Source organism: Chiloscyllium plagiosum, chromosome 1, assembly GCF_004010195.1.
Source record: "Chiloscyllium plagiosum isolate BGI_BamShark_2017 chromosome 1, ASM401019v2, whole genome shotgun sequence".
NCBI lineage: Eukaryota > Metazoa > Chordata > Chondrichthyes > Orectolobiformes > Hemiscylliidae > Chiloscyllium > Chiloscyllium plagiosum.
This window is the reverse complement of record NC_057710.1, coordinates 66582510-66608844: the sequence shown is the minus strand read 5'-3', so window position 1 is coordinate 66608844 and position 26335 is coordinate 66582510. Positions and strand designations below refer to the sequence as shown.

General features: G+C 41.4%; 1 protein-coding gene across 1 annotated transcript in view; it reads right to left on the bottom strand.

Moving 5' to 3' along the window:
• The window catches only part of itga1 (integrin, alpha 1), a 226037-nt gene that overhangs the window by 60572 nt on the left and 139130 nt on the right, over positions 1-26335 (bottom strand). The window contains exons 15-18 of the mRNA XM_043688299.1: positions 21615-21818; positions 14463-14593; positions 13838-14007; positions 2162-2298 (exon numbers count right to left, since the gene is read on the bottom strand). Coding sequence (XP_043544234.1) covers positions 2162-2298; positions 13838-14007; positions 14463-14593; positions 21615-21818 — 642 coding nt within the window. The remainder of the gene's footprint in view (positions 1-2161; positions 2299-13837; positions 14008-14462; positions 14594-21614; positions 21819-26335) is intronic.

Sequence of the window (26335 nt, the reverse complement as noted above, 5' to 3'; positions counted from 1 at the left end):
CAATATTAGTGGGAAAACTTTTAAAAAACCAAAGAACCACGAAGGAAGCAATAAAGAAAGATAGATTATGAATGCAAACTAGCAGAGAATATAAAAACAGGTAGGAAGTATTTTTATAAACATATAAAATGGAAAAGGGTGGCTAAAGTGGACATAGGTCCCTTGTGGTTTGAGAAATGGGAATTAATACTGGGTAATGCTGAAATGGCTGAGGCCTTGAATAAATATTTTATGTCCATCATCATAGTGGAAGATTTGTCTAACATGTCAAAGAACGATGTTAAGGATATGATGGGAGGTGAGGACTTCAATTCAATTGTTATCGTTAAAGGGGTAAAGCTAAGCAAACTTGAGGGTCTAAAAATAAATAAGCCATCTGGTCCTGATGGAGTGCATCCCAGGGTGCTGAAAAAAATGGCGGAAGTTATAGTAGATGCGCTAGCGGTAATTTACCAAAATTCACTGGACTCTGGGCAGGTTCCGGAGGACTGGAAGACAGTGAATGTCACGTCATTGTTTAAAAAAGGGGGTAGACAAAAGATGTAAACCATAGGCCAGTTAGCTTAACATCTGTAGTCTGGAAAGTGAGCGAGGCTATCATTAAAGAAGTAATAGTGAGACATCTGGATGGAAAGGATTCCATCAGGCAGACACAGCATAGATTCAGGAAGGGAAGGTCGTGTTTGACAAACCTACTGGAGTTGTTTGAGGATGTAACAAATGCAATGGATGGAGGGGAATAGGTGAATGTTGTATACTTGAACTTCCAGAAGGCGTTCAATAAGGTGCCACATAAAAGACTCATCCATAAGATAAGAGTGCATGGAGTTGTGGGGAATGTACTAGCATGGATAGAGGACTGGTTAACCAATAGAAAGCTGAGAGTTAAGAAAATGGATGTTTCTTTGGTGGAGATCAGTGATGAGCAGGGCGCTGCAGGACTCAGTGTTGGGCCTGCAACTGTTCACGATATGTATAAATGATAGGGAAGAGGAGACCGAGTATAACACATCCAAGTTTGCTGATGACACAAAATTGAGTGGAAAGGCAAACTGTGCAGAGAATGTGGATGGTCTGCAGAGAGGTTTAGATAAGTTTAGTGAGTGGGCAAGGGTCTGGCAGATGGAGTACAATATTGGTAAATGTGAGGTTATCCACTTTGGAAATAAAAATAGTAACTCAGAATATTATTTAAATAGTGAAAGATTGCAGCATGCTGTCGTGCAGAGGGACTGAGGAGTGCTCTTTCATGAATCGCCTAAAAGTTGATTGCAGGTGCAACAGGTAATCTGGAAGGCAAATGGAATATTGGTTTTCACTGTTAGAGGGATTGACTTTAAGAGCAGGAAGGTTCTGGAAGGCAATTGTACAAGGTGTTGGTGAGGCTGCACCTGGAGTATTGTGTGCAGTCCTAGTCTCCTTACTTGAGGAAGGATATACTGGCTTTGGAGAAGGCAATGCAGAGGAGGTTCACCAGGTTGATTCTGGAGATAAGAGGGTTACCCTATGAAAAAGGCTGCGCCCCTTGGAACTGTATTCACTAGAATTTAGAAAATGAGAGGAGATCTCATAGAACCATATAAAATTATGAAAGTGAAAGATAAGTTAGAGGCAGGCAAGTTGTTTCCACTGGTGGATGAGACTAGGACTAGGGGACATGGCATCATGATTAGGGGGAGTAGATTTAGGACAGAGATGAGGAGGAACTGCATTTATAGAGATTGGTGAATCTCTGCCCAAGGAAGCAGTAAAGGCAACTTCATTAAATATATTCACGACACAGTTGGATGGCGTTTGCATGGTAGGGGAATTAAGGGTTATGGGGATAATGCAGGGTTATGGGGAGAAGCTGAGACGATGGATAGATCAGCCATGATCTTATGAATGGCAGAGCAGGCTCAACAGGGCAAATGGCCTACTCCTGTTTCTCCTACTATGAAACTATGAAACCTTGCTAGCATGGAAACACTAAGGTCAGTAATAATAAGCAAAATTTTACCTGTTTGAAATTAATTAGCTCATTGAAGCAAGGGGTATTGAACATGAACCTGAGACCTTGAAGGAGTTTCTGGCTCAGTATTGTACCCAAGGAGTTGCAATCATTTGAGTCATTGGGAAAAAAGTTTGCCAGTTCTATAAAAGAGAAGTATGATTTACTTGCCAACATGTAGAAGATGTGTTCAGCACAGCTATATAAGGGTAAAGTGATATTTCCTCGGATATTTCTTTCATGTATTTTCCTAAACAGCCCTCTGGAGGTACGGCGTGCAGAGTCTAATGTGATGTTGTATTCAAGAACTGTAATGGAAAATAAAATGAAACATATTTACAGCTAAATCCTGAACTAGATGCATAGTTGATGCAAAGCCTCTGTTGACTGTTTATTTTCTATTATATTGCACTTATCATTCAACAACAAAATGGAAAAATTGCTAGATTACAGATGATTGGGTGATAGGTTGAACACAAATTGTATTTTTAAAGTCACTAATTAGTTCAGACATCACACTTGCACTAACACAGTAAAAACAATCCTAATCATAATGACAAAGTTAATATTTTACAAAATCTATGAATGAAGAGAGTTTGAATCATTCCTGGTTTAGACACCAGTTGATGTTAATTTACTCTGTCTAATCCTGCAGCCCATTAGCACTAAATAGGCTAGTTCAACAGTGCTGCCAACAGAGTGATATCAGAAGAGATTATTAACATGAGTGGATAAAAGCTCTTCCTCTGTGTGATCAGTACATGTGAACAAACTCCTGACTAATTTACTGACAGCTGATAACTTACCTGTCCAGGATATTTATGCTATATCATCTATAGGCATGTCAGCATTTGGTAAGAGATCACAGACGATGAACTAACATCCCAGAATTTCTCAATATTTATACACACCAATTTCACACATGAAACTCAGCAATTAGATGAGAAGTAATTTTGATGATTCACAAGATTTTAATCATGACTAGATTTTTCAATGGAAAAATTTCTCAAACTAATTTATTGATTAATTATTAATTAACTAGATTCCATACATTATTTACACACATCAAATAGCTAATCTATAGATTAAACTATTTATGTGATATTGTCTTGATTGACCAAGCGCTATTTGTGAGAACAGTAGAATTTGTTAACAGGCTCATTTACATTAGCTTTATTGCTAAATGAATTGATGTGAATAATGCAATTGCCAAAGACTTATTAGTCATAGTTCCTTCATAAAACTATATTTTGCTCTGGCCAAGAATATTCTATTGTACAGCTACATAAACTGTTCTTATGTACGCTATGATTGCCTTAGTTTACACACAATATAAGCCTTAGTTTACACACAATATCCAATTTAAGGTTTAAAACAGATTGAGGTTTATTGTCAGGTCAGAAAATGCATACTGTAATAAAAGGCAGACAAAACATAGAACATAGAACAGTACAGCACAGAACAAGCCCTTCAGCCCACGATGTTGTGCCGACCACTGATCCTCATGTATGCACTCTCAAATTTCTGTGACCATATGCATGTCCAGGAATCTCTTAAATGTCCCCAATGACCCTGCCTCCACAACTGCTGCTGGCAACACTTTCCATGCTCTCACAACTCTCTCTGTAAAGAACCCGTCTCTGACATCCCCTCTATACTTTCCTCCAAGTGCGGTCTAACCAAAGTTTTATAGAGCTGCATCAAGATCTCATGACTCTTAAACTCAATCCCCCTGTTAATGAAAGCCAAAACAAAAACAATCTTGAGCCAATGATGCTAATTTAAGAGTAGGCACAATATCGCATTTGGTCTAAAGTCACCCTGAGGGCCTGGACTTTTATATTCAATCTTTTCCAAAACCATATGTTTATTTTATAAGAAAGTATCCAGCATGAATAAATTACATTACACCTCTTGACTCTACCTAACAATTGCACAAAAGTGCGTTTAATAGTCAATCGTAACTTTTGTTCTTTTCAGAAAATAAAAATTTGAGGCAACAATGCAGGAAAGCCTGCACAATGTTTGAAGTTTCCAGTTTGGCTGAATTAATCAGGATTGGCAGTTTCAGCTAATTCTATGGTTTTATGAGCTTTTGAGGAGGCTGAGTAAGACAACTGTGCCCTTGGGTAAATGGGCAGAAATAAGAATATTTAAAATGTTTGAATACCCCTTCAAATTACTAAGGAATTAATAACCATAATTAATATAATAAGCCAGACATAATTTACAAAGAAATATAACTTTTTCTGTGACAAACCAATTTTCAGCTGCATTAATCAACCAGCCCACTCTTAAATGATGCAAATGCTCTAAAACATTGTCCCATTTTGTTTGCACATAACAAATCTTTTATCTGACAATATACATGTGAGTTTCAGTGAAAATGTGAGAAAAATATATTTCTAAAGTTCACATTTTGCTGCAATTTTCATCAATTTCATGATTTTTGTCTAAAGTAGCTACTTCACCTCAAATTATTTAGCTTGCCAATGTAAACATTACCTACACAGAGGTGTATCACTCAGCTCAGATGGCTGGACAGCTAGTTTGTGATGCAGGGTGATATCAAGAACATGGGTTCATTTCCTGCAGCAGCTGAGGTCACCATTACTCCTTCTTAACCTCTTCCCTTTGCCTGAGTCATGATGACTCACAGGTTAAGCCACCAGTTAGTTTTCTCTCACTCTCTCTCTGTCTGTCTAACAGGAGAGTAGCCCTATGGTGTGATAAGACCATGAGATTTTATTCCTTGTCACCCAAAAGCAAGTGTTGGGCTTAATCTTTTGCCTTCATCTGTGGTGGGTTTGGTGGCATTTAATTTGGCAGGAAGTGGAGGATGACAATTGGGAACCCTGCCTCCATTCCAATTCAATTTGTGGTAAATGAGCCACACATGATTCTTCTGCCCTGCCACAAGCGGAGATTTTTCAAATGGGGAAATTATTGGCAATTGAGTGTTTATTTGTGGACTTCTGGAGTAGGGACCCAGCATCTGGCAGTGTCAGGGTGGCAGAGGGAAATGGAAGCTGCCCTCCTACTCTTGGGTCCGACCATTTATCCCCCACTTGCATCTCCCTTTCCATCATCATTTCACTGTTTGGCTCTGACCTTATCAAGACCCCAGGTGGGTGTGGTTCGAGAAGCAGCCTCTGCCTTCCCAGTGGTGCTGCTGAGTAAAAAGGCCTCAAATTGGCCAAGAACAAAGAACAAAGAAAGCTTACAGCCCAGGAACAGGCCCTTCAGCCCTCCAAGCCTGAGCTGATCCAAATCCACTGTCTAAACCTATCTCCCAATTCCTAAGCATCTGTATCCCTCTGCTTCCCACCTACTCATGCATCTGTCCAGACGCCTCTATCACCTCTGCTGGTAACGCGTTCCAGGCACCTACCAACCTCTGTATAAAGTACTTTCCGCGTGCATCCAACCTTAAACTTTTCACTCCTCACCTTCAATGCGTGACCTCTCGTTATTTAATCCCTCACCCTGGGAAAAGTTTATCTCTATCAACCTGTCTATATCCTTCATGATTTTGTAGATTTCAATCAGGTCCCCCCTTCAATCTCCATTTTTATATTGAAAACAATCCTAACCTACTCAACCTTTCTTTAAAGCTAGCACCTTCCATACCAGGCAACATCCTCGTAAACCTCCCCTGCACCCTCTCTAAAGTGTCCACATATTTTTGGTAATGTGGCGACCAGAACTGTACACAGTGTTCTAAATGCGGCTGAACCAAAGTCTTGTACAGTTTTAATATGACCTGTCTCTTATACTGAATACCCATCCAATGAAGGCAAGCATACCATATGCCGCCTTGACCACTATCCACCTGTGCAGTTATCCTCAGGGGACAATGGACCTGATCTCCCAGATCTCTCTGCTCATCAACTTTTCCCAAGACTCTTCTGTTTACAGGATAGTTTGCTCGAGAATTAAACTTCCCAAAATGCATCAACTCACATTTGCCTGAATTGAACTCTATCTGTCACTTCTCCACCCAACTCTCCAGTCTATCTATATTTTCCTGTATTCTTTGACAGTCCCCTATGCTTTCTCCTACTCCACCAATCTTTGTGTCATCTGCAAACATAATGATCAGACCAACAATGCCCTCTTCCAGATCATTTATGTATACTACAAACAACAGTGGCCCCAGCACTGACCCCTGTGGAACACCACTTGTCACCTTTCTCCATTTTGAGAAACTCCCTTCAACTACTACTCTGTCTCCTGTTGCTTAACTAGTTCTTTATCCATCTAGCTAGAACACACCCTGCACACCATTTGACTTCACTTTCTCCATTAGTTTACCATGGGGAACCTTATCAAATGCCTTACTTAATTCCACATATATAACGTCTACAACCCTTCCTCCATCTATCAACTTGGTCACTTCCTCAAAGAACTGTATTAAATTGGTAAGGCACGATCTCCCCTGCACAAATCCATGTTGCCTATCACTGATAAGCCCATTCTTTTCCAAATATAAATAGATTTTATCCCTCAGTACCTTCTGCAGCAACTTTCCCACCACTGATGTCAGGTTCACTGGTCTGTAGTTACCTGGAATATCCATACCACCCTTCTTGTACAGGGGGACAACATGAGCAACGCTCCAGTCCTCCGGCACTTCACCTATATTTAAGGATGCTATAAAGATATCGGTTAGGGCCTCAGCTACTTCCTCTCTTGCCTCCCTCAGCAACCTGGGATTAATCCCATCCGGTCCTGGGGATTTGTCCACCTTAATACCCGTTAGCCTACCCAACACATCTTCCCTCCTTATGTCAATGTGATCCAGAGTAAACAAACTTCTATGTCTAATCTCAACATTCATTATGTCTCTCTCCTCAGTGAACACTGATGCAAAGTAATCATTGAGAATCTTACCTATTTTCTCAGGTTCGACTCACAACCTTCCTTCCTTATCCTTTTGTGGACCAACCCTTTCTCTAGTTACCCTCTTCGTTCTTATATATGCATAAAAGGCCTTGGATTCTCCTTAATTCTGCTCACTAAAGTTATTTCATGACCCCTTTTAGCCCACTTGATTCCTCGTTTAAGATTGGTTCTACTCTCCCGATATTCCTCCAAGGCCCGTTCTGTTCTTAGCTGCCTGGACCTTATGTACGCTTCCCTTTTCCTCTTAGCTAGTTGCACGATTTCTCCTGTCACCCACGGTTCACAAATCTTGCCTTTCCTATCCCTTGTTTTCAAAGGGGCATGCCTATCCTGCACTATCTTCAACCCATCTTTGAAAGCCTCCCACCTATCAAATGTGGATTACCCTTCAAATAGCTGCTCCCAACCTACATTTCCCAGCTCTTGCCAAATTTTGATATAATTGGCCTTGACCCAGTTTAGTACTCTTCTCTTAGGACCACTCTCATCTTTGTCTATGAGTAATCTAAAACTTACAGAATTGTGGTTACTATTCCCAGAGAAATCCCCCACTGAAACTTCTACCACCTGGCCTGGCTCATTCCCCAACACCAGGTCCAATATAGCCTCTTCCCTTGTCGAACTATTGACAAGCTTTCCTGGACACTTCTTACAATTCTGCTCCATTCAACCACTGACACTAAGTGTATCCCAGACAATGTTGGGAAAATTAAAATCTCCCATCACCAGTACCCTGTTGCCTCTACATCTTTCCATAATCTCTTTACCTATTTGTTCTTCTACCTCACGCTCACTGTTGGGAGGCCTGTAGTACAGCCCCAACAATGTAACTACTCCCTTCTTATTTCTCAGCTCTAACCATAATGCCTCACTGCTTAAGCCCTCCATAGTGTCTTCCTTTAGCAGAATCGTGGTATCATCCCTGACCAGCAATGCAACTCCTTCCCACTCTTTTATTACCCATCCCCCCACCCTGTTCTGTCTGAAGCATCTATATCCTGGAACATTTAGTTGCCAATGATGCCCTTCCTTCAACCAAGTCTCTGTGATCACAATAACGTCATACTCCCAGGCACCAATCCAAGCGCTAAGTTCACTTGCCTTACCCCACTATGCTCCTTGCATTAAAATATATGCACTTCATGCCGCCAGTTCTTTTGAATTCATCTGCTCTCTGCCTGCTCTTCCACTTGGTAATGCTAACTTCATGATCCTTCCAGTCTCTAGTTTCCACCTCACTGTCTACTAGCCTTCTCTTTTGGTTCCCAGCCCCCTACCACATTAGTTTAAAACCTTCACAACAGCAGTAGCAAAAACTCCCCCAATGAAATTAGTTCCAGTCTGGTTCTGGTGTAGACCAACCAATTTGTAATAGTCCCACCTTCCCCAGAACCGGTCCCAATGTCCCACAAATCTGAAACCCTGCCTCCTAACCATCCCTCAAGTCATGTGTTCATCCTGCCTATTCTTTCATTTCTATCCTGGCTAGCACGTGGCACTGGTAGCAATTCTGCGATCACTACCTTTGAGGTCCTCCTCTTTAACTTCTCTCCTAGCTCTCCGAATTCTGTTTTCAGGACCTCATCTCGTTTTTTACTTATATCATTGGTGTCTATATGCATTAAGACAACTGGCTGTTCACCTTCCCTTTTCAGAATGCTCTGCAGCCAATCGGTTACATCCTTGACCTGAGCACCTGGGAGGACACATACCATCCGAGATGGATAGTATGTTTCGGCCACAGAACCGCTTATCTACTCCCATTACAGTAGAATCCCCTATGACTATGGCCTAATTGTCTTTTTCCATGGTGCCATGATCCTGGAAACTGCTGTTGGTGGGTAGTCTCCTGTGAATGCCCGCTGTTGCCCCGATTGGTGGATGGTGTAATGTTTGGAGTCTATAAATAGAGTTGTAGAGTCATAGAGATGTACAGCATGGAAACCGACCTTTTGGCCTAATTTGTTCATGCCGACCAGATATCCTAAATTAATCTAGTCCCATTTGCCAGCATTTGGCCCATAAGCTATCTAAACTCTTCCTAGTCATATACCCATCCAGATGTTTTTTAAATGTTGTAATTGTACCAGCCTCCACCACTTCATCTGTCAGCTCATTCCATACACGCACCACCCTCTGTGTGAAAAAGTTGCCCCGTAGGTCTCTTTTATATCTTTCCCTTCTCACCCTAAACCTATGCCATCTAGTTTTGGACTCCTGCTCCCTAGGGAAAAACCCTTGTCTATTTATCCTATCTATCCGTCCCCCTCACGATTTTATAAACCTCTACAAGGTCATCCCTCAGCCTCCGACGCTCCAAGGAAAAGAACTCCAGTCTATTCAGCCTCTCCCTATACCTCAAACCTTCTAACCCTGGCAACATCCTTAGAAATCTTTTCTGAACCCATTCCAGTTTCACAACTTCCTCCCAAAATGGGGAGGCCAGAATTGCATGCAATGTTCCAGAAGTGGCCTAACCAATGTCCTGTACAGCTGAAACATGACCTCCCAACTCCTATACTCAATGCCCTGACCAATAAAGGCAAGCACACCAAGTGACTTCTTGACTATTCTATCTAACTGTGACTCTACTTTCAAGGAACTATGAACCAGAACATGAAGGTCTCTTTGTTCAGCAACACTCCCTAGGACCTTACTATTAAGTGTATAAGTCCTGCCCTGCTTTGCCTTTCCAAAATGCAGCAACTCACATTTATCTAAATTAAACTCCATCTGCCACTTCTCAGCCCATCTGATCAAGATCCTATTGTAATCTGAGGTAATCTTCTTCGCTGTCCACTTTGGTGTCATCTGCAAACCTACTACCCACGCCTCCTATGTTCACATCCAAATCATTATAAATGACAAAAAGCAGTGGACCCAGCACCATTCCTTGTGGCACACCACTGGTCATAGGCCTCCAGTCTGATAAACACCACCCTCTGTCTTCTATCATTGAGCCAGTTCTGTATCCAAATGGTTAGTTGTCCCAGTATTGCATGTGATCTAATCTTGCTAACCAGTCTTCCATGGGGAATCTTGTAAAATGCCTTACTGAAGTCCAAATAGATCATGTCCACTACCTTGCCCTCATCAATCATTTTTGTTGCTTCATCAAAAAACTCAATCAAGTTCGTGAGACATGGTTTCTCATGCACAAAGCCATGCTGACTATCCCTAATGTCCCTCAGGATTCCCTCCAACAACCTGCCCACCACCAATGTCAGGTCTATAGTTCCCTGATTTTCCCTCACCACCTTTCTTAAATAGTGGTACCACATTAACCAGGACTTCTGCCACCTCACCTGTAACTACTGATGCTACAAGTATCTCACCAAGCGGTTCAGCAATCACTTCCCTCACTTCCCAAAGAGTTCTAGGGATGATCTGATTAGGCCTTGGGGATTTATGCACCTTTGTGCATTTTAAGCCATCCAGCACCTTCTCCTCTGCTATATGGACATTTTCTAAGATCTTGCTATTTATTTCCCCATGTTCTTTATTGACATATCCCTCTCCAAAGTAAACACTGATGCAAAATACTTACTTAGTATCTCCCCATCTCCTGCATTCCACACATAGACAGCCTTACTAAATTTAAGGGGCCCTATTCTCTCCTAGTTAGCCTTTTGTCCTTAATGTATTTGTAGAATCCCTTTAGATTCTCCTTAACCCTATTTGCCCTCCTGATTTCCCACTTAAGTATACTCCTACCACCTTTATGCTCTTCCGGAGATTCACTTGATCTCTACTGTCTATACCTGACATATGCTTCCTTCTTTTTCTTGATGAAAACCTCAGTTTCTCTAGTCATCCAGCATTCCCTACACCTACCAGCCTTGCCCTCCACCCTAACAGGAATATACTGTCTCTGGACTCTTGTTATCTCACTTTTAAAGGCTTCTCATTTTCCAGCCGACTCTTTACATGTGAACATCTGCTCCCATTCAAGGTTTGAAAATTATAGAATCATAGAACCATACAGCATGAAAACAAACTCTTTGGTCTGAACCAGTCCATGCTGAATATAAACCTAAACTAAACTAGTCCTATCTACCTGTTCCTGGCCCATATCTCTTCAAACCTTTCCTATTTGTGTATCCATCCAAATGTCTTTTAAACATTGTCATTGTACCCGCATTCACCACTTCCTCAGAAAGTTCATTCCACACACGGATCACCCTTTGTGTAAAACAATCACCTCTTTTACTTTTATACATCTCTCTCCTCTCATCTTAAAAATATGCCCCCCTTGTCTGGAAATTCCCCATCTTAGAGAAAAGACAACTACCATCAACTCTATCTATACCTCTTATTAACTTCCATCAGGACACCTCTTCTTGCCTAATACCATCAAAATTGTCCTTCCTGCAATTTAGAAGTTTAACTTTTAGATCCAGCCTATCCTTTTCCATCACTATTTTAAAACTAACAGAATTATTCTCATTGGCTGCCCACTGGCACATCAGTCACCTGCTCTGCCTTATTTCCCAAGAGTAGGTCAAATTTTGCACATTCTCTAATAGGCACATTCACATACTGAATCAGAAAGTTTTCTTGTACACACTTAACAAAGTCCTCCCTATCCAAGCCCTTAACACTATGAGAGTCCCAATCTATGTTTGGAAAGTTAAGTCCCCTACCATAGCCACCCTATTATTCTTACAGATAATTGAGATCTCCTTATAAATTTGTTTCTCAATTTCCCGCCTACTATTGAGGGGTTCCACAGTACAATCCGAATAAGGTGATCATCCCTTTCTTATTTCTTGGTTCTACCCAAATAACTTCCCTGTACGTATTCCCAGGTATATTTTCCTTAAATTATGCCACAATGTTGTTCCCTAATCAAAAATGCCACTCCACCTCCTCTCTTGCCCCCCTCCCCGCTTTCCATCTTTCCTATAGCATCTATATCCTGGAAGATTAAGCTGCCAGTCCTGTCCATCCCTGTGTCACATCCCTGTAATTGCTATGATATCCCAATTCCTTATTCCCAGTCATGCCCAGAGTTCATCTGACTTACCTGTTAGGCCTCTTGCATTGAGTTTCATTTATCAGTCCTCGCTCATTCTCTGCTTTGTTTCTGCCTTCTCTGCTGTTTGACTTGCTGCTTTTCCCAACTTTACCAGTCTCTGACTGATCTCTTTCTTCACTATCTCCCTGGATTTCATTTCCCACTCCCGTACCAGTTTAAATCCTCCCAAGCAGCTCTACCAAATCTCACCACCCAGCAAATTAGCCCGCTTCCAATTCAGGTCCTTCTCATATGGGTCACATCTACCCTAGGAGAGATTCCAATGATCCAAAAATGTGAATCCGTCTCCCCTGCACCAGCTCCTCATCCACACATTTATTTGCTCTATCCTCCTATTCCTACCCTCTCTACCTCATGGCACTGAAAGTAATCCAGATATTACTACCCTCGAGGACCTACGTTTTAAATTCCTGCCTATGTTCCTAAATTCTCTCCTCAGATCTCATCTTTTTCTCTTCCCATATCATTAGTTTCAATGTGTAGAATGACCTCCTGCTGGTCCCTTTCCCCTTTGATAATGTTCTGCACACTCTCTGATACATCCTTGATCCTGGCTGCTCGATTAAAAGTGAAAGTCCAGTATCTTCAGTAATTCTACCCACCACTACCAAGTGTAATATTAAGTTCCATGCAGCTTGTAATCAGTTAGAAATGTTTAAATTGTCACAAATTGTCTGTTTTACATTATTGGCCCTACTTTACAGACCCTTGAAAATAGTTATATTTTGCAAAGTCAGAACTGGGTTTTAGCAGCAATCTAAGATCTCAATTATTGCTGAAAATCCTTTCTCGTCCGGGAAACCTCATTTTATATTTGTGCGAATGTCAAATTTCTCCACTTAAAAAAATATTGTTAAGCTTTGTTCATGGTCCTTCAGCTTCTTCAGTAGTCCCAAGTGTAACTCTGAAAATATATTTCGTTCTCTGTAAAATGTAACCAGAAATTATGGATAATGGGCTTAAAAAAATCCAGCCCATGGGAGTGAATTATGATTCAGGAGGTCTTAGAATCAGGAACCATAATGTGGAGGAGCCGGTGTTGGACTGGGGTGGACAAAGTTAAAAATCACACAACACTGCTGCTCCAAAAGCTAGTGCTTCCAAATAAACCTGTTGGACTATAACCTGGCGTTGTGTGACTTTTAACAGGAATCAGGAGGAAAGGCGGCCAGCAGTAAGGAGTTAGTGGTCACAATGTGGCCTCCTTCTGCCACAGCTATGATTCCATAGCGAGTAGGGGGGCTATCTATTGCTTGAAGAGAGATTCTAGGAAACTCTAACAACTTCCATGCAGATCCAGTATCCTCTGGCCCAGGAATGGCCTCCCTATCAGCAACCAGTAAGCCCAACCCAACACACCTTGCTGCAGTAACCATCTTTACCAGGACAGAGCTGATTCTGTGATTACTTGGAGATGGAATCTCCAACTTTAAAGGGGCGAGAGCCCTAGTGTCAGATGTTATTTGCTGGATGGACACAGAATCGGATCAGCTTTCCTGGAAACAGCTGAATAGAGGTTGTCCCTGGCTTTTCAGTGGATCGCCATTGTAATTAAATGCAGCCCAATCAATGCATTTTCATCCCTGATTTGCTGTCTATGACATTGCTTCAGTGTGATTTACTGCTTTATCTGTCAGATAGCATCATTGTTGCTATCACTTTTACTTCACACTGATGTCAGGGATAGGGACTTTGATGCCATAGAGACTGTTAGATCTCACCAAATTACTTTTGGTAATTTGTTCTCTGAGAGAACAAGTTCTCTCAGATCAATGCTGCCTGTGAAATATGATGTGCATTACACTCTCTTTTTGCATAAGTAGATGTTCTGAGGAACTATATTTGATAAAGTGAAATATAAAGTGGCTTCATATAAAACAATGTTACAAGTCACATTAACATACCAATTGGTTGTGATGGCTGTTTACCAGACTTCAGGTTAACATTGAAACAAAGCTCTGCTGTAATACACACTGTTGGCTTCTCATCAATCACACAACTCTTGTTCTGGATATTGATCTTGTTGGGTTGAAACTTCAGTTTGCTAATCCTGATTTGAGCTATATCACGGGACCTAGTGAAAGATTTTGAAAACAGTCATGAAACTCATGCAGTATTTTCAATATCAGCAACTACACACTTAATTAGAACTCATTCTGTGATTACTAATCAATCTCAGCATTTCAGAATCACAGCCGATGAAACAAACTACCGTAAAGGTTTTGCAATCCAGCACTTAAAGCAATGATTTCCTGGATAACAGAAATGTAACCTACAATTTATGGATCACTTTACTGCCAAGTAACCTCAGGAAATCATTTTGTAATGATGACTGACAGGTGCTATTCAAACAATAGCGTTTGTATTACAGGGGAAAGTGATGGTGGAAGATTCCATCGCAAAAATATATTTCATTGACTTTGTACTTTTGGGACTCCCGTGAATTTACAAGTCATACAGAAGAAAGGCTCTGAGAATAGAGTCAATCGCAATAAAAGGGAATAATTATAATGCAAAACTGATACAAACCAGAAGAGGGCAGCACCACCTAGTGCTCCAACTGTAATATCGATTAGACCATCATCATTTAAATCCATTTGCCCATCGATTGATTGGCCAAAGTAATTGAAGTCAACAGCCGGTGCAGATGCAGAGATGCGCTATTAAGAAAATCATTTGATTAGCTTAGTTTAAACCCATAATTTCCGATTTTGTTTTTAACTGCAGTTATAAATTTTAGTTCATAATGATCTGAACCTTCTGGGAGCAGCATTCACTGTTGCATTGCTATATTCCCAATACCTTTCTTTTAAAAAAAGGTCCTGCATCTGCGCTTTGCAAATGTCCAAGTTCCAATGCAGGAGCCTTCAGTAATGTGCAGGGCAGCTTTAATCCAACTAAACCTTCACTGTGTAGGGGAGGCTAAGCCATGTCACTTTTCATTGACAGCTACAGGCAGTATTAATGTCCCAAAAGCCTTATTGAAAGGCTAGGGAGAGAAGGTGTGTGTGTGAAGTGACTGGGTTAATGTGACAGGTAGGTGAGGGGTCAGGTGGCATGTGAGGGTGAATTGGAGGGCTGGATGGCAGATGTTGAGGCTGGTTGGGGTCAGGGTTTGGGGCACCAGTTCAGGTGGGTATGGGGTTGATCATGGGGGATGTTGCTGGGTGTTGAGGCAAGTTTGGGATATTTGGGGTTGGGGGCTTTTAACGATGAGTTGTGTGAGCTCAGTGTTGTTAGCTACAAGTTGGACCAGGGTTTAAACCCTATGACATTTCCTGGCTACCTACATAAGTGATTGAGTTGCAACAGTCGGAAGTTTTTGAGTCAGACACAGAACTGAAAACTTTCCAGGGGGTCTCCAGCCAATGTGTTTTAACCAATCCAGAAAATTCCAGGGTGGTTTGTGTATTGGGAATGTTGAAGGGCCCCATACCGCAGGGGATGCTGACATCGTCAAATCACATGTCTCTTAGCTATTATGTAAATTTCTGGTTTAGCTGTTACACTTAAAGAAGTGCATGATTGAGTGCTTTTGCTAAAAGCTTCCAATGGTAGCTACTAGTTCCCGATTCGCATAAACACCCTTTAACTGTAATTCAAACGACTGAAAATAACAATGCCCTGATCGAGTAACATTGACTTCAATATTGTATATGAAACAAATAGATTAACACTTCTACCTTGGAAGTGAAGTAAAAACTAACATTGAACTGAATTTCTTTTAGTGTTGTACAATCTTCATCTTTAAAACACAATGAATAAACTTATTGGTATGAATTTCTTTCTTGTCCAGATTGAGGATGTGTAGCACCGATTTCATTTTGGTTCGGACACAATTTGCGGGAAAGGATTGGGCAGACCTCGACTTTGTTAAATAATGTAAACCAGATGATTGTACATTGACAGAACATGAAGAACATGACATTTCAGAAGGACAGGAAGCAAGGAATGGGTGATGGGGACCATATGATCCACATTTAATGTGGGAGTACAGATGGTAGATGCATTGGTTATAATATTTCAGAATTCCATAGATTTCAGAAGGATTCTAGCAGATTGAAAGCTAGCAAAAGTAACATGTTTATTCAAGAGAAAAGTGTAGCAGGAAGTAGGAAATTATAAGGTTTTTAGCCTTACATTAGTCCGAGGAAAGGCGCTGGAATCTATTATTAAAGAAATTAAAACAGAGTACTTAGAAAGTCATGATGTGATCAACAGGTCTTTGTGAAAGGGAAGTTGTGTATAAAACAATCTTTTAGAACTTTCGGATGAAGTAACATTCACAGTGGATAGAGAGGAACTGATAGATATGGTGTACTTGGATTTCTTAAAGGTGTTTAATAAAGTTCCAGAACAAAGTTCTGCACAATGTGTTGGCACTAACATATTAGTGTGGATAAAGGATTGGTTAGCTACCAGGAAACCAGGTAGGAATAAGTGGGTCATTTTCAGGTTGGGAAGCTGGAACTACTGCAGAGCTAGAAGGATCAGTGCCAGGTCCTCAACTATTTATAATTCGCAATGATTTCAATCAGGTGACTAAATTTATGTTAATTAAATTTGCTTATGTCAGCAAGGTAAGTAGGAAAGTAAGTTGTTAGGAGGAGCTAGAGAATCTGCAAAGGGATATAGATGGGTTAAGTGATTTGGGCAAAAAAAAATGGCAGATAGAGTGTAACATGGATAAATGTGAACTTGTCTATTTTTGCAGGGAGAATGAAGAACAGAATTGAAAAGTGCGACGCTGGAAAAGCACAGCAGGTCAAGAAGCATCTGAGGAGCAGGAGAATTGATGTTTCAGGCATAAGCTCTTCATCAGGAATGCAGTATGCTCTTTGAATAAAGAGAGATTGTAGGACTCAGTAGTCCAGAGGGATTAAAAGGTTCTGACACATGAACCCCATTAAGTTAGTGTACAAGTGCAGCAAGTGGATAGGAAGAGACAGAATGTTGCAGTTTATTGCAAGGTGAATGGAATATAGAAGTACAGTAGTTTTACTGGAACTACATAAGGCCTTGGTGAAACCACACCTGATGTACAGTGCACAGCTTTTATCTATTTATTTGTATAAATATGTAATGCTTTTGAAGCAATTTATAGAAGGTTCACTCTAATCATTTCCTGGAATAAGGAGCTTATCTTATGAAGGAAGATCATACAGGTTAAGCTATATCAATTGGAGTTCAGGACAATGAGAGATAATCTTACTGAAAGACATGGTGAGTGGACTTGGCAGGGTGGATACTGGGAGAATGTTTCCTTATGTAAGTAAAACTAAAATGAGCCAATATAGTTTAAGATTAGGAACCTTCCCTCCGTAGGACAGAGATGAGGAGTTTCTTTTCTCTCAATAAGTCATTTGAGTGTACAATTTTCTTTCCCAGAAGAAAGTAGAAACTGGGTCATTAAATTTATTCCAGACTGAATTTGATTGGTTTTTCATTGACAAGGGAATCAAAGGTGATGGACAGTAGTCAGCAAAGTGAGACCAGAGTAGCCATGATGTTTTAGATTAGTGGCTTAGGTTCGAAGGGTCAAATGGTTTATTCCTGCTCTTATATCCCTATGGTAGACAAGCAGGAGGCTGGAAGAGCACAGCAAGCCAGGCAGCATCAGGAGGTGGAGAAGTCAATGTTTCGGGTTTTAACCCTTCTTCAGGACTGGGGGTGGGTGTAAGGCGAGCTGCAGATAGGAAGGGCTGGGAAGGAAGTCGGGGGATGGGAATAGAGGATATTAGAAATTGGAGAACACAATGTTGAGTTCTCCAGACTGTAGGCTACCTAGGCAGAAGATGAGGTGTTGTTCCTCCAATTTGTGATTTGCTTCATTGTGGTAATGGAAGAGGCCAAGGACGGCCATGTCGGAAGGAGAATGGGAAGGGGAATTGAAATGGGTGGTGACTGGGATGTGAGGTCAGCCCCAGCGGGTCCGGCTGCGATGCTCGGCGAACTGTTCCCTAAATTTACATTTGGTCTCCCCGATATAGAGAAGACTACATTGGGAGCACCAAATACAGTAAACTAGGTTGGAGGAGCGGCAGGTGAACCTCTGTCTCACCTGGAAGGACTGTTTGGGGCCCGGGATAGAGGTGAGGAGGATGGTGGGCCAGCAGGTTTTGCGTCTCTTCCAGTTGCAGGGGAAGGTACTGGGGGCTCAGAGGAGTTGATGGGGAGAGTGACAGGAACAAAGAATTGGTAAAAGGAACGTCCCTGCAGAAGGCGGAGTGGGGTGGGGAGGGGAAGATGTCCTTGCCGGTGGGGTCTAGTTGGAGTTGGCATAAGTGTTTAAGGATGATGCGTTGCATGCAGAGATTGGTAGAGTGGTAGTTGAGGACAAGGGGGACTCTGTCTTTATTGCGTTTTGGGGGGGGAATATAGGTGGTGCGGTGGAAGGCTGTCTGGATGACAGAGAGAGTAAAAGTGCTCGAAATAGGTGGGCATCTGGGATGCTTGCAAGTGGAATGTCTCCTCATCCGAACAGATGTGGCGGAGGTGGCTGAATTGGGAGAACAGGATGGAGTTGTTGCAGGATACTAGGTGGGAGGATGTGTAGTCCAGGTAATTGTAAGAGTCTGTGGGTTTATAGTAAACATCCATCTGGAGATTGTTGCCAGAGATGGAAATGGAGAGGTCAAGAAAAGAGAGGGAGGTGTCTGAGATGGGTGAAATGAATTTGAAGGTGGGGTGGAAGTTGTGGGCAAAGCTGATGAACTGCTCCAGTTCAGCCTGGGTGCTGGATGCTGCACTGTTGAATCATTCATATGATACTGACAGTCGAGATCAGAAGGGCTTTTGCCCAAAATGTCGATTTTCCTGCTCCTCGGATGCTGCCTGACCTGCTGCGGTTTTCCAGCACCACTCTAATCTTGACTCTAATCTCCAGCATCTGCAGTCCTCACTTTTGCCATATAACACTGAGAGATAATCTTGGTTCAAAAGATCAAAATGTAGTTGAATTGAGTAGAGATAAGTAATTGCAATGATGAGGTGTCAATTTTGGGAGTAGATGCCCCTAAATTAAATTAATATGCTCTAGAGCAGGAAAAAGTAATGGAGACTTTTGAGAAGGGTGTAGCAATAATGGTGTGTGATTTTAACCTAGGTTAGACTAGATGGAGCAGATTAGTAAAGATAGACCAGAAAAATTATTCATAGAGTGCTTTCTGGTCACTTTCTTAGAACAATACATTCTAAAGCCAAGCAGCAAACAGGCTATTCTGAATGCAATGAGACAGGATTAATTAACAACCTCATTGTAAAAGAGCCACTGGTTAGCAGTGATTGCTGAAACATGATTGAATTTCACGTTTTGTTTGAGGAAGAGTGGGTCTAAGATCAGTCTGGTAAACATAAATAAAAGTAATTATAAGATTATGAAGACTGAGCTGATGAGAGTGACAGATTTAGGGTAAGGGGTAGGTCTATTGGGAAGCAGTAGAAGGCATATAAGGAAGTTTTTCAGAACACTCTGCAAAGATAATTCCCAATGAGAGAAAAGAACTGGAGGTGAGGGATGCAACATCTGAAGATGGACGAGGGAGATCCAGTAGATGCAGTGCACCTGGACTTTCAGAAAGCTTTTGATAAAGTCCCACATAGGAGGTTAGTGAGCAAAATTAGGGCGCATGGTATTGGGGGCAAAGTACTAACTTGGATTGAAAGTTGGTTGGCTGATAGGAAATAAAGAGTAGTGTTAAACGGCTCCATTTCGGAATGGCAGGCAGCGACCAGTGGGGTATCGCAGGGATCAGTGCTGGGACCACAGCTTGTTACAATATATATTAATGATATGGAAGATGGTATTAGTAATAACATTAGCAAATTTGCTCATTATACTAAGCTGCGTGGCAAGGTGAAAAGTGATGAGGATGTTGGGAGATTACAGGGTGACCTGGACAGGTTAGGTGAGTGGTCAGATGCATGGAAGATGCAGTTTAATGTGGATAAATGTATGGTTATCCACTTTGGTGGCAAGAACAGGAAGGCAGATTACTACCTAAATGGAATCAATTTAGGTAAAGGGGCAGTACAAAGAGATCTGAGTGTTATTGTACACCAGTCAATGAAGGTAAGCATGCAGGTACAGCAGGTAGTGAAGAAGGCTAATAGCATGCTGGCCTTCATAACAAGAGGGAATGAGTATAGAAGCAAAGAGGTTATTCTGCAGTTGTACAGGGCCCTGGTGAGACCACAGTATGCAGTTCTGGTCTCCAAATTTGAGGAAAGACATTCTGGCTATTGAGGAGTGCAGCGTAGGTTCACGAGGTCAATTCCTGGAAAGGCGGGATTACCTTACACTGAAAGACTGGAGCATACCCTTGTATACCCTTGAGTTTAGAAGACTGAGAGGGGATCTGATTGAGACATGTAAGATTATGAAAGGATTGGACACTCTGGAGGCAGGAAACATGTTTCCACTGATGGGTGAGTGCTGAACCAGAGGACACAGCTTAAAAATACGGGATAGACCATAGAGATGAGGAGAAACTTCTTCACCCAGAGAGTGGTGGCTGTGTGGAATGCTCTGCCCCAGAGGGCAGTGGAGGCCCAGTCTCTGGATTCATTTAAGAAAGAGTTGGATAGAGCTCTCAAGGATAGTGGAATCAAGGGTTATGGAGATAAGGCAGGAACAGGATACTGATTAAGGATGATCAGCCATTATCATATTGAATGGTGGTGCAGGCTCGAAGGGCAGAATGGCCTACTCCTGCACCTATTGTCTATTGTTTATCTGTGGCTAATTGTGAAAGTTAAATATAACATGCAATTGAAAGAAAAAGAAGCATTCTACAAGGATTAATGACAGGTCAGAAGACTGGACAAAATATTAAAACCAGCAAAGGATTACTAAAAATGGAGGGCAAAAAAATGGTGAAAGCTACATAGAAATCCAAAAAAAAGTAAGAGATTTTGTATGCATTCAAAAAGGGGAAAATGTAGGCAAAGTTAGCAGAAATCTCTAAAGACAGTTGCTGGGGAATTAAATAAGGAAATGATGGATGCATTGAAAAGATGTGTCTGTCTTCATTGTAAATGAATAATATTCCAGAAATAATTACTAATTAAGAGGTGAAAGGGGGGGGGAGGAAGTTAAAACAATTATAATCACTCGGGAAAGGTATTGAGAATATTAAAAGAGTTGAAGTCTGACAAGTTCCCCAGTCCCACTGGAAGTGACAGAGCAATTAAACAGCCATTTTTATTCTGTCTCCTCAGAAGAAACGAAACAAAACTCCCGAGATATGCGAGAGAAGCAAAAGTCTTTTGGGAAGGAGGAATTGAAGGAAATTAATATTAGCAGAAAAATAGTGCTGGAAATATTAATGACACTGAAAGTTGATAAATCCCCAGGACATGATAATCTACATCACCAGACCCGAATAAATTTGAGTTCTGAACACAAATATTCACCTCCAATAATCTGACGTTACGTTCAAAACTAATAACAACTTGTATTGGTGTGGTATATTTAATTTGAAGTACATACCAAAGTCAATCCGAGGGGCATTGTACGATAAAATTTGACATCTAGCATCAGTATTAAGGCAGATAAGCAAAAGCTGAGCAAAGTTAGATTTTCAGGAACACAAAATTGGGAAGTGGAGAGCTTTCAGGGGGGAGGTTCAGCACCACATTCAGAGAATAACAAGGTATTTTCAAGTTCTAGCAGCATCAGACCTGTGAATATTTTTTGTTGATGGTTGTGCCAGATCCATGGAAGATGTAGACTGCACCCTTGTGGCTGTCTTCCAAAGGTGCCCCAATGACAACATCATTGTAGTTATCCAGGTTAAGATCTGAAACTGCAGTTATGGCTGTTCCAAAACGAGAACCACATGGTTGTTTCAAGAGATGGGGGCATTTCCGATCATCAGTTGTAACCTATTAAAAGGACCATTCAAAGTATTGCAAATGTTGGTTGGTCTAATATGCAGAACAAATATTAAATCATTTTTATGAGAGATGTTTCTGGCATTTTCACTTTTAAACAACAATCCAAAAAGCCAATTAATATCATTGAATGTTTATTGGCAAATACCTAAAAAGTCAATCACCATTCACATCCCTACAGATAGATTAACTATATCTTTAGATGCATATTGGCTAAGGGTCAAGTATTGAAGTGCATGCTCACTCACGCACATACTTTGTTTGCAATATCCACATTTTTGCCTGTCAATTTCAAACACATAAAAGAGAGACGAGGTCAAATATTAGGTTGGGATGTGCTTATATGTACAGACCCCACAAAAGTGTCAATCGATCTACAACTTGAGGAAATTAGGTATGGCCAGTTTGCAGTAGACACTATTATAATATCCAGATTTGTTTTGCTGTGTGATCTTCTCAGGTCCATTGTTTGGAAACATCAATTTTTTTCAGCAGATCCAAGCAACTCACAGCACCATTTTAATATATTATTTTGGAAGCAGAAGCACAGAAAATACAGGATTTGGAGAAGTAAAATGTTTTTATTACTGCTTCATAAAATTTTAGCACTATTTAGATATTTATTCACATTTAGTGTTTTCTGGTTAGGCAATATAACAGACCCAACCCCTCCAACCGCAACAAGGACAGAACGCCCCTGGTGCTCACCTTCCACCCTACCAACCTTCGCATAAACCAAATCATCCGCCGACATTTCCGCCAACTCCAAACAGACCCCACCACCAGGGATATATTTCCCTCCCCACCCCTATCCGCCTTCCACAAAGACCGTTCCCTCCGTGACTACCTGGTCAGGTCCATGCCCCCCTACGATTCACCCTCCCATCCTGGCACTTTCCCCTGCCACCGCAGGAACTATAAAACCTGTGCCCACACCTCCTCCCTCACCTCCATCCAAGGCCCTAAAGGAGCCTTCCACTTCCATCAAAGTTTTACCTGCACATCCACTAATATCATCTATTGTATCCGTTGCTCCCGATGCGGTCTCCTCTACATCCGGGAGACTGGCAGAGCGCTTTACGGAACATCTCCGAGACACCCCCACCAATCAACCAAACCGCCCCGTGGCCCAACATTTCAACTCCCCCTCACACTCTGCCGAGGATATTCCACCTATCCACTCCACCCTCTTCTCCCTGACCTATCACCTTCATCTCCTCCCCCACTGACCTATTGTACTCTATGCTACTCTCTCCCCATCCCCACCCTCCACTAGCTTATCTCTCCACGCTTCAGGCTCTCTGCCTTTATTCCTGATGAAGGGTTTTGCCCGAAACGTCGATTTTGCCTGTCCTCGGATTTTGCCTGTCCTCGGATGGCTCCTGAATTGCTGTGCTCTTCCAGCACCACTAATCCAGAATCTAGTTTCCAGCATCTGCAGTCATTGTTTTTACCTCCAATATAACATGACACTATAGTCCAGAAAATCATAGCGATGACTTGATCCCAAACTGGAGATATTACAGTAAATTGCCATTTTTTAAAAATTCACTCACAGGATGAGGATATTGCTGACTAGGCAGCATTTATTGCCCATCTGCAATTGCCCAGAGGGTACTTAAGATTCAACCACATTGCTGTGGTCTGGAGTCACATGTAGGCCAGACTAGCTAAGGATGGCAGTTTCCTTCCCTAAAGTATATTCATGAACCAGATGGTTTTTTCAACAACAGATTCATGGTCATCATTAGACTTTAACTGCAGAATTTTTTTTGTTTTATTATTGAATTACAATTCCACCATCTGCCATGGCAGGATTCAAACCCTGTGGACTGTTTGATGTGAGAGAAGGAATGAGATGACTTTACAGTGGCAAGTTGAAACAACTTTGCATTTGAGGCTGTTGTAGAGATCACAGGGAACCAAAAGCAAGGTGTGGGAGGGGGTGGTATCTGCTCATATTGCAGCTTTGCCATTGAATGAGGAAATCATAGAGACAGATATCTACAATGTCCAAACTATACACATACTAATGCCTTGCATATACGTCTCCCAACAGTTCAGCCCGTAGCAGCAACCCCCTCTTCACAGAGTGATGAAGGACTTTTGCCCGAAATATCAATTTTCATGCTCCTCGGATGCTGCCTGACCTGCTGTGCTTTTCCAGCATCACTCTAATCTTGACTCACAGTGTGTGTTGTAGACCTCTATTGGAGCACCCAGTTTCTTGCCCTGCCATCTCATGAGTCTCTTTCTGCTGCCCTTATTGAATGGTAAAGGCAATAAAAGGCAGCCTTTTTATTCTCCATCTCCAGGAAGATTCCTGGTGGTGCTGCACCTTTGACCCAACTGGAGTTGGGACCTGGAAATATTGCCAATGTGTGAATATTTCCAAAGAGGTGAACAGAATAAAAAGTAGCCAAAATGACAAAAAATAGTCATTTATTGTCACTTGAATTTTTCATTAAAAAAATACAGTGAAATGTATTTAAGTCATCACACCACGGTGGCAATATTAATAGCAGAAGGTATAGATAAGCAAAATTTACAAAAAATTAAGACAAAATCCATCTTAATTCATTTCATGGCTCCTCGGTTCAGGAAAAGACAACATTGTTGCAAGACGGCTACGCTGACTCTTAGCTTTTTAAACTTTCTAATTATGCTTCATTTTAACTATGGACTCCTGCAGACTTTATTCCTAACGTTCTGAATGCTGAGCTTCTTCTGGCTTCAGTAAGATAAAAACATTAAAACCAATTGCAGAGGAACCTTGATTATCTGAAGGATACAGGTGGGGAGTATTTTGCTCGGTTAATCGAATTCCAGATAATCGAAAGCGGGATAACATGTTTAGCTGAGCATCGCTGCTAGATAATCCGATATTTGGATAATCGAATGCCAGATAATTGAATGCCGGATAATCAAAGTTCCTCTGGACAAATTTCGGTCAGACAAGATTATAAAAGGGAGAAAAGGAAAGAATAATTAGTACCATATCGCCATGGCTGTGGGTCCACAGGACTAGTGAGGTCCATTGCTTTTAAATAGAGTTACTTTCGGGGCAAACTAGCTCCTGAATTATATAATGTGCAATCTAAAGCTCTCAGCCAAGATTTGCTCGATGTTGTCCATTCTGTCTATTTAACTTTAGCTATCTTGGGAAGGAGGCCCAATCTGGGGTAGGGGAGGAGGGGTTTGGGATTGCCTGAAGTAAAATAGTTGTTTATCCAGAGGGGATTTCCAAAGGAAGTATTCTAGACAGATATTTACATCCCAGCAGTGACATTTACAACAATCAGCTCTGTCTCAACATGAATACTTATCTTGAAAATAGAATTGTTTTACAAACAAATTTAATCCATTTCCATTTGGTTTATCGGTTTCTCTCATGAGTAAATCAGATCGGTCAAGACTGGTAGGTCCAATTATATGAAATTTTAAGTCGGCAAGTTGAATTTCTGAAAATGAAATTGACAATTTGCTTGCTTCAAATTGTCTTGCTCAACATCATGGAGAGTGAAGTAGGCTTACATTATTTATGTGGTATCCAATGATTCATTAAAGAATTAATAGTTTGTTTCTTTCTGCACTACACTAGTTTTATTTCCTGCAATTGCATTTAACAATAAATTTGAATTTGCTAATTAAAAAGAATTGTGCATATTCTCAATCTGTGAATGGTGTGCATTTACATCACAAGGATACTTGGATGGCACAAATAAAAGAAGCAATTCTGGATTACGTTACTGGGATCTTTTTGAAGCTGTGCCACTGCTATTGTCTGCGCTATTAAGAATTATAAAGTAATTAGCATAGTCCTGCCTCATTACAGATGCCAGGGACAATTATATTCAGATTCATCGGTACAGGACATTGGTTAGGCCACTTTTGGAATATTGCGTGCAATTCTGGTCTCCTTCCTATCGGAAGGATGTCGTGAAACTTGAAAGGGTTCAGAAAAGATTTACAAGGATGTTGCCAGGTTTGGAGGATTTGAGCTATAGGGTGAGGCTGAATAAGCTGGGGCTGTTTTCCCTGGAGCATCGGAGGCTGAGGGATGACCTTATAGAGGTTTATAAAATCACGAGGGGGATGAATAGGGTGAATAGACAAGGTCTTTTCCCTGGGGTGGGGGAGTCCAGAACTAAACGGCATAGGTTGAGAATGAGAGGAGAAAAATTTAAGAGGGACCTCAGGGGCAACTTTTTCACACAGAGGGTGGTGCATGTATGGAATGAGCTGCCAGAGGAAGTGGTGGAGGCTGGTACAATTACAATTTAAAAGGCATCTGGCTGGCTACATGAATAGTAAGGTTTTAGAGGGATATGGTAAAAACCAGGACTGCAGAAATTGGAAACCAGATTCTAGATTAGAGTGGTGCTGGAAAAGCACAGCAGCTCAGGCAACACCCGAGGAGCAGGAAAATCGACGTTTTGGGCAAAAGCCCTTCATCAGGAATAAAGACAGAGAGCCTGCAGGGTGGAGAGGTAAATGAGAGGAGGGTG